Genomic DNA, 8,808 nt, shown 5'->3' with positions numbered 1-8,808 from the left:
TTAAATTTCGAGGATGTATATTTTCTCTTGTGTCATATGCTAGCAACGTTTTGTGCTGTTATGTATGCAGGGTTGTGCAAGAAGGAAATAAATACGCGGGATTAAATGTAATAATACTTCACCAACCCGAAAGTTGAGCTTTTGATAACCGCGGGGATTTAATCGCGCACACCAATGTTTCTCCACCCATGGTTCGCCACCCACAACTGTGGCTGTTGGTTCGGTTGAGTCGCCGGTTGAAGTCTTTTTATTTGTTTAGATTTATTGAGATTTGATCAGAGAAAGATTTCTTTAAAAAGCAATACGAGACATCGCTAAGATTAACTAAATTCGAACTTATTTATACTAATGCCTTAGGTCGTATTTCAAAAATTTAAGTTAAAGACAATTTTGCCGTCAAAGAGTTGATGTTAAACTTACGCTCAGTATTGGAATCGCCGTTAAAAAATAGAATAATTCTCGCATATAGCTCCGTCCTATTTAAACTTTGCTAAAAGTTAACAAGAATAAAATTTATTGCGTTTAAAATTTACTGTATTCTATTTCACCAACCCGAACCAAACGCTAACTCACACCCTATCCCAAATATTGTTAGCAATATAAACCCCCACGAGGAAAATGTTGCAGGATTTTAGAGCAGCGCCGAAAAGCCTCCTGTTTGACAAATGGTTTTAGGCTTGAGTCTTTTGCAAACCGCCACGTATGGGCAGTTGCTATAAGTTTAATTTCAGTCGGCAAACTTTTAACGCCTAAAACAGGGGACAACAAGACCGTGCCCCCTCAAAAAATCATGTATTTATTATGAATCCATAAATAAAAAAACTCTTCAAAACCATAAACACAATGTCTAATTTTTTGTGTTTCGTGCCAACTTTTTATTTTTGTGTGCCTTCAAAATTTCCTTCTAACTTTACTCTATAATTCCATTATCGCATATGGTTTTGGATTAGCATCCTTATTAAGATCGTTGAATTATGACGGTACGTTATGATGTAACTTGTTACGTGATTTCTTAAAATATTGGTAGCAATTTCCCCGTGAAAAATCACGGATGCGCACCTATAGTCTGTCCCTAATATGTTTTATTCACATTTTTCACCTTTAATTTTCATTGTTTTAATTTTGAAGTGAAAGGCCTCTTGCCGCGACGAAAAAAATATTTTGTTTTTATTTTGAAGGCGGAACAATCAACTTTTTAAACCTAACAATTCGATTCGCGCTAGCACGAATTCAAATTCCGTTCTTCGCCACCAATCAATCATCCAGCAACAACTTTTAACAAGAAGTTCTCTCGCACAAACGTTTGCCATCACACGATTCGAGACTTGACTTGAGGATCTAAGGTGTTTTCCGAAGTCGACCAACGGAGATCCATTCCTTGCAAACGATCGATATTTCTTAACAGGGACCTGTAAATATGCATAAAGTGGTGAAAGTATTCCAGAAAAAAAACTTTCCCTGGTACGCCGTACCGGGAAATTACGGATTAAGCGGTAAAAAAATGTATTTTTTACCAGGTTAATCCGTAATTTTCTTGAATTTATTTAAACTAAAATTTCAGTTGCATCTTTGTACTTTACATCACGCAAAAACTTTTATTAGATGCTGTTCATTAAACAAAAAACTATTCCTTAGGTACACTACGCAACACTGATCTGTAATGCAGTTTGATAATCAAAAGTTGAGTAAATCGACCATTATGGCTGTGAGATCCATTTATCCATTATCAAATAATAAAGTCAAAAGGCCTTCATAGACCGTAAACTAGCGACGACAAATATGAACAAACGCCAACCTTTTCTGCTTCTTTCGGGACACGCACTGAGTGAATCCCCTCGGCCCGTAGCAGGTGCAGGTCATCGGAACCAAGACTCCCTTCCGCCGGTGGGAGAAAGGCCACTGTTCGCATTTGGCCCGCTTCGCACAATTGGGGTTTCCCCTGAGTGGATGCGTTGCTGGAAAGAGAATTTAACGATGGGTCAAACCGAATAAGTGGTTGTTTTTGTTTGGATTTTATCTAGGGATCCGATTTTTGCGATGTTGTGTAAATGAAAAAGTTTATGTCAGTTATAGACGCTAATATAAAATAATGTAGTCTACCATTATTGAATAACGTAAAGTGGCCTGGTATATAGCATGACATAGTATACGAAATAAGGATGGAACCTATTGTATTAGCATAGCCCAAATCATAACTATTTGCTATAAAGAGCAGGGACAGAGTACGAAAAGATCAGATGTCCAAAAGGTCAAATTAAACCATAAATGCCGTTATTTCTAGCAATTTGCGATATCTGATATGTGTGCCTAATGCGACACGTTTCAAAATTAAAGCGATTTGCCATTTTAAACCAAGTAAATGCGTTTTTGCGATTCTCGATTAGACTCGATTCTAGCTGCATTTTCCCACGAGTTCGCTCGAGAACAAAAAATGTTTTCAAGATTGATTTTGACGTCAGTCGTCAGGTTATAAAGTATAACGTTGTAAAGGTTATGAAGTATAACGTTGTAAAGGTTATGAAGTATAACGTTGTAAAGGTTATGAAGTATAACGTTGTAAAGGTTATGAAGTATGACGTTGTAAAAGGTAATTTCATCTTTTTTAAATTTTGCCAATATGCAAGAAACAGTATTATTTTTTTTCGTTTTTAAAAGCATTTTGTTTATGTTGTATTTTAGATAAACGCATACTTAGCCTTATTGACACCATCACGCCAGGCATGCATTATGAAATTAACATTGGGTTCATAAGAGTAAATTAAACTCCAAGATTATATTAGACACATTTTCTTCATAACTATAGTTCGTTACTATTTTCTTTGATTGTTTTTTACATGCGCCGCCAGACTTGACCCAAAAGAGTCACTTTGAAGCGAATGAAAGGCGTTACGGCGCCCCCATGCGGAAAATATATAGGAAATTCACCCCATACCTTCTACTACTTGTTTTTGCCAAGCGCTGTATACTGTGAAAAAAACGTTTTTTAGTTGACGTCAAAATAAACATAACTTTGAATTAGGATTCTAAATAAAGGATTCTTCTAGAATTGAAGGACAGAGTGAGTTAACTGCTAGCCTTCAACGGGGCAGAGTATAGCTGAGAAATCTTTAAGAACAGATGATTAAATTTGGAAAATGTAAGACAATGATGAATTACTAGCGAACTATCCCTTACCTGTCGGGCAGCTGTAGCATGTAGTGACGTTGTCTGTTACGCAAGGTTGTTCCAGTGCCAACTTAGCAGCCGCTTTCTTATCATCTGCAACCGAGACAGAATTTTTGCGTTAGTTTTAATGTGCTTTTTAGTTCCAGGTCACAAAAATATTGACAAATAAATCTTGGCTCGAAAAGCATTGCAACGATGTGGAATTACTAGAAGTGGTAAGAATGACCATGATCGGGAATTTTAACAATACGGCCTAGAATGCTTTTTGCATTACGTTTTGCGTCTCTGGTGTATGCTGCAATGCGTATAACTTAAACCGAACTTGGGCAATGGGCATGCATTATAGTCGAAGAGAGACTATATGCATTATGCGAATATGAGCTGACTTCGGTTGAGAGAGCAAAGTCAGGAATATACTCTTATAGACCATGAACATTAGAAACAGCAACCTGTGAGGAGGCACCAACCCAAAACAAACAGATATAGATACAGAGATATAGTTCCTATATAGTTTTGCAGTTATCGTATTAGAGGGTTATCTTTAAAACCACCTTGCTTACAGCTACCATTACAAAGATATGATATTAATAGCATATAGTTCCAATAAAGTTTTGCAGTTATCGCATTAGATCTCACCACAATCACATCGATAAGCCCCCTTTTGATTTCCCAGGCAGTTACAAGAGCAAGTCGAGTTCGTCCATTTTTCGCCAACCGCGTAGAGATTTTTCGTCTGTTAAAAAAACAATTTTAGAACGACAGCCATTTTTTCCGCTTTGGATTTTGTTTCAGCATCAGACCTAAAAACTTCTTTCCAAAATGGCAATTGCGTCGGAGATTACACATTCGCTAACAAAATATAGCAAGATGCACCCAGTGTACTTTTTTCAACTTTTGGCAAACATTTTAGGTGTTTTTAGGTCAATGCCCTTCACAACATTCCGGCTTGCAAAATTAATCCTCAAACAATTATATTACACCAAGCTAAGAAAATGTACAACTGTAATTTATTTCTTTGGTAAGTTAAGTGTAAATCTAACTTTAATGTGGGTATTATGTTACTGTGTTTATTTGTATAACAGTTAATTTACAATGGATTTGTTAATTAAGAAATTTTAGAATGAAGATTAGGTTGGCGATTTAAAAGAGATTGAGTAAAGAATTAAGTTCAACAATCACTGCACTAAGCAATATGTAGTGCACAAATTGTGGACCAAACTTTCTGACGTCATATTAATTCGGTTTAGGCCCCTCCCCTAAAAAAATAGCCCTGAAAAATGTTTACTCACCACAGGGTCTTGACACTTCTCGCCGTCGATGCACGTATAGTTGAATGCACACCCACACGGGTTGTAGACAGGCATGCATCCAGGGGGGTAAGTAAGCCCCCTACATCTGCTCGTAAAACAAGTGGGTTAATCAGGTCACTGCGAAAAAACTATTTAAAATCACGAACAACATCGCAGCAAAATTCTGTGATCAATGATATGTTATAGACATAGATTGTGAGTTAGAGTCGAACTGTTTTTCCCAGCCGGCTGCTACATGTACAACCAATTCCTAATATGCCAGGAGATTTTAGTAAAGTACACCCAAAGTGCCAATAGTTTACTAGTAAAAAATACTGTAAATCAGTGTGCAATTTTTATATACCGAAATATAGATAAGCTGTTAAATTCCAGGTTAACTCCGATAACTTTTACAAAGTTTTTTCGACGAATTCTTGAATAACGTTTGGCTTTTTCAGTAGCGTTTTGAATTTGCTAGCTTTTAAAACACCTTTTATTAAATTTGTGAAAAAACTTTGCGCTTATTATTATAAAAGAATTGATTATTTTAATAAAATATTTTATCGTAAAACACTAACCAGCCGATTTTCGACTTAGAATTTCGTAATATTTTTTATTGATTTAATTTCAAAACTATCTCGGCGTCGGCCTTAAGGCACTAAACGATAACAAAAACTAAAGCCTAAACACTTCCCAAAATAGTAGCCAGGTGCGCGCGAGTATAGGTCAATCCACTTAAAGCAGTGCTTATCGCGAAAGGTGTAGCCCATCCTACTTGTGAGTGCAGTTGCCGTAAGCACGACGTCCTACGAAGAGACAGGTGCAGTTGTACTTGCAGCCGGTGCGCTGCGAAACATACCTGAACTTCTCGCCCTCAACGAACGATCTGCGGTTCACGTAACACTTTCCTGGAAAAAACGAAAGGATGCGACGAAATATTAGGGCAGTAAATAGATTTGGGAACTTTTAACGTAGATTTTAGGATTTTTAACACATATTTCGAAAAAAAAATCATGGAAAAAAACAAAAAGAAATCGGAAAATTATATTTTTATTTTCGTTTGTCCATGAAGTAACTTTTCTTCTAAACTAAGTTATTCAATTTTCTTCTAAACAGAGTTATTTCTTAAATATCAATTTTTAATATCTAAATTAAAATGTAGTCATGATACAATAAATATAGTCTTACTTTTGAACCAGTACTTTTACAAACTATACTCGCTAAAAGCAAGTGTTCAATGATTGATACATTAAAGTTATTTGGGAAAGATTGATGGTTAATATTCATTATATACCTTAGTTGTTTTTTTATTTGAAATAGCGGGAACCTTAAACTCGACGGACCGCAGTTTGGAAACCACGCCTCTAAGTAATTAAAAAATCTTAATATTTGGGCCACATATTTGCCAGCCGTCCACACTCCTCGATAAGCAACATGTGGACTGCCAAATCTTAAATTGTTCCTTTTTCCGGCCGATTAAAGCTGATGTATAGTTTTTTTGTTCGTACAAAATGATAGTTGGGAACAAAATGCTGGCACAAGCCCGGAATGCTTTACTTTTATAATCTTCCCAACCCAATGTAAGGTGCAAGCCGTGGGACTTGGAATATTACAGGAGCCACAAAAAATCACGTTTCCATGACTGGTGCATGGTACTGACTTTAACGCGAAGCAACATCGTCTATTGCGTTTAGTTGTAGGGGAATGAACAGTCTTATGTAATGAATATCACCAATCACGAATAACATGAAGCATTCACGAAACAATCACCTAACTAGCATGAAAAAATTGGCACATAGTAATGGGGTAATGAACAATTAACCAAATGCAATCATGGAATATTCACGACACGCATAGAACTCACGACAAATCACAAATTATCACGAAACAAACCTACAACAAAGAAACTGATTCCTGGAAATTTGTTAAATACTTACTTTCGGAGCAAGTACACACGATAACAGTTGCAATAACACACGACAGCAGTAAGAACTTCATCTTCTACTTGTAGTGTTAGCAAACAGATAGCAATCCTACATACCTATATAATTGCAATAACAGTGAAGGCAGTAAGACCCATTGTATATTTTTTCGTAGTTTTGAAACACATTATGGGCCGCATATTTGTACTCCTTGGCCCTGGTGCTATGTTCTTTCGCATGCTTTGCAAATTATTTAGAAAAAATCTATAAATGCTCGGCTACACAAGAAATATTTAGCGGCTATGAATGAATTTATGGCTGTAAAAAATTAACAAAATAGTTTCGTTTCGTGCATCTATTATAATACGTGTTTGCAAATAACAATTTGTAATTTTTTAAGTCTAATTGTGTTACCATAAAGTTAGCAGCATCCAAACATTTTTTGATTCTGGTAAAAACTGGATCTCATAACTCACAAATAAACACATTTATTACCGCAAAACAAACCATCTACCCCACTGTTTCTCAACGACTTATGCGGCACCTCAAATACTAAGCGTAATTACAACAGCGAATTATCTTCGCTAATCCTTTCGTAAGTGAGCTAAACATACGACATTGTCCTACATAAGTTCCAATTCAACTGAAATGAACCATGACTTCTACGCATTGTTAGGCAACTTTCTCAAATTTCGGAGCAATTTTGCTCAGAACCAATCTCTATAAATATAAACCTGTGAACTTTTACAGTGGGGCGACCCAACCGAACTAAACAGCGACCAAATTTTGGGTCGCGTTCCATATAGGCGCTGAAACACTGGTCTAAACTGACGTTTCGCACATAGGTCAACTGTTTTTGCAACCAATCCCATTACACTGGGCATTTCAAAAGGTTTGACTAAAATGCACCTTATCTGTTATCTTTCTTATCTAACATCATACTGGCGCTAACTATATAGGCTAACTAACAATAATCTCGAAGTTTAAAAACTCGAGTAAGACCATGATTAATTCACATGTAATTAGGTAACTGAAGATGTCAGTATAGGCGAAATACGTATTACTTTAAAAATATCTTAACCTGGTTTTACTCAGATTAGTACTCGTTGAGTTTTTAATGTTTATATACGCGCAGCGGAACAGTGATCAACAAGCAGAAACCTGCTGCCAATGGTTTTGGATTCCATAAAGATACGCCTTATGAGCTAACCAGTTCTTATGAGCTAACCAGTTCTGAAAAACTTCAAATGTTTGTAATTACGCCAAGTGTGTTTAGCCTACGAGTAGGACAAGTGATGGTTTGGCTCAACCCATTTTCAAGTGTCACTCCTTTTTAATCCGCCACGACAAACCTGTCGAGGTTTGACCGCCAAAATTAATTGCTGCAATTTGGCGTAAGCTGATATCAGACTTGGACGTTGCCCAAATTAGATTAGAACTAATAAGAATTTCAAAACCCATACAGAAGTAGGTATCATTTTAAACGTTTCGAATAACTCTTTATTCATTTTCAATGGCTAATTGACTACGTCGAAAATGAATAAAGAGTTACTCAAAACGTTCAAAATGATACCTACTTCTGTATGAGCTTTGATATTCTTATTAGGCTACGTCTTACTACAACCTCCAACCATTAAGCCCGAAGATTAGAACTAGAATTACTGAATTCTCGATAACAAGAAAGTAAACAAAAATTTGAACTAGAATTGCATTTAATCATTCACAATCAATTCAGTCAATCACAATTTTTTCTCATTAGGATGTGAATGGTAAATATTCCCGTGCTAATTTTGATACGTTTTAGCATAGCCTATGCTTGTCAGACTAAAAAATTCAACTACAAGCGGTTTCCATTAAATCAAAATCTGGCTGATACATCCTCGCGGGTTTAGGTGCAAAACGCGAAAAGCCGAAAATCGGCGGGAGTGAATTACATTTGCTTGGTAAACAACTTTTGAAGAAGGGCTGCAGGCTACACGCCAAAGCACAAGCATAAAACCGATAAAGATCCTATTTCAACCAAAGAATACGCATTTCAAGAAAGATAAATATTTTGTCCACAACATATACGGTTGAGCTTGCAAATTGTCGAGTAAATTTATATTTTCTTGATAAAGTTGTTTCGATACGTACTTCTATCGTATTCAGTTATTGTTTAAGCTATTTTACAGATAGTGTGACTAACTGAAGATGATACAAGTTCTTATCGAAACGTCTTAATCAAGATTCTGTCGATCTACTCGACCTTTTTGGCTTTGATATTTTACAGATCCTTAAAGCTAAGTTACGGTCCGCGATTAGTGTACCTACACACAGTTTATCACTACAATTTGCTGTTTGACAAGGCGATCAGATTTGAATCATTTTGTTATGCGAAATAAGTAGAGGTTTGGTGTCAACATTGACAGCGAAAACATATATTAATTTTTAAG

General features: G+C 36.1%; 1 protein-coding gene across 1 annotated transcript; it reads right to left on the bottom strand.

The window, feature by feature from the left end:
• Positions 1-1,139: 1,139 nt before the first annotated feature.
• LOC146166566 (uncharacterized) lies at positions 1,140-6,526 on the bottom strand. Its single transcript, XM_083390830.1, has 7 exons — positions 6,392-6,526; positions 5,230-5,362; positions 4,455-4,560; positions 3,802-3,898; positions 3,175-3,258; positions 1,796-1,955; positions 1,140-1,409 (listed from the first exon to the last, which is right to left on the bottom strand). Exons 1-7 carry the CDS (start codon positions 6,450-6,452, stop codon positions 1,310-1,312), a joined length of 741 nt encoding a protein of 246 aa, XP_083246956.1. The 5' UTR covers positions 6,453-6,526; the 3' UTR covers positions 1,140-1,309.
• Positions 6,527-8,808: the final 2,282 nt, after the last annotated feature.

The sequence above is a fragment of the Ascidiella aspersa genome, chromosome 1, assembly GCF_963924565.1.
Source record: "Ascidiella aspersa chromosome 1, kaAscAspe10.2, whole genome shotgun sequence".
Lineage (NCBI taxonomy): Eukaryota > Metazoa > Chordata > Ascidiacea > Phlebobranchia > Ascidiidae > Ascidiella > Ascidiella aspersa.
This window is presented reverse-complemented; position numbering and strand designations above follow the sequence as displayed.

Coding starts and splice junctions, on each gene's coding strand:
- LOC146166566 (XM_083390830.1), bottom strand. CDS start 6,452: ATGAAGTTCTTACTGCTGTCGTGTGTTATTGCAACTGTTATCGTGTGT. Junction 4,561..5,229: donor TACGGCAACTGCACTCACAA/GTAGGATGGGCT, acceptor TTTTACGAGCAG/ATGTAGGGGGCTTACTTACC. Junction 1,410..1,795: donor TCCCGAAAGAAGCAGAAAAG/GTTGGCGTTTGT, acceptor GCATATTTACAG/GTCCCTGTTAAGAAATATCG.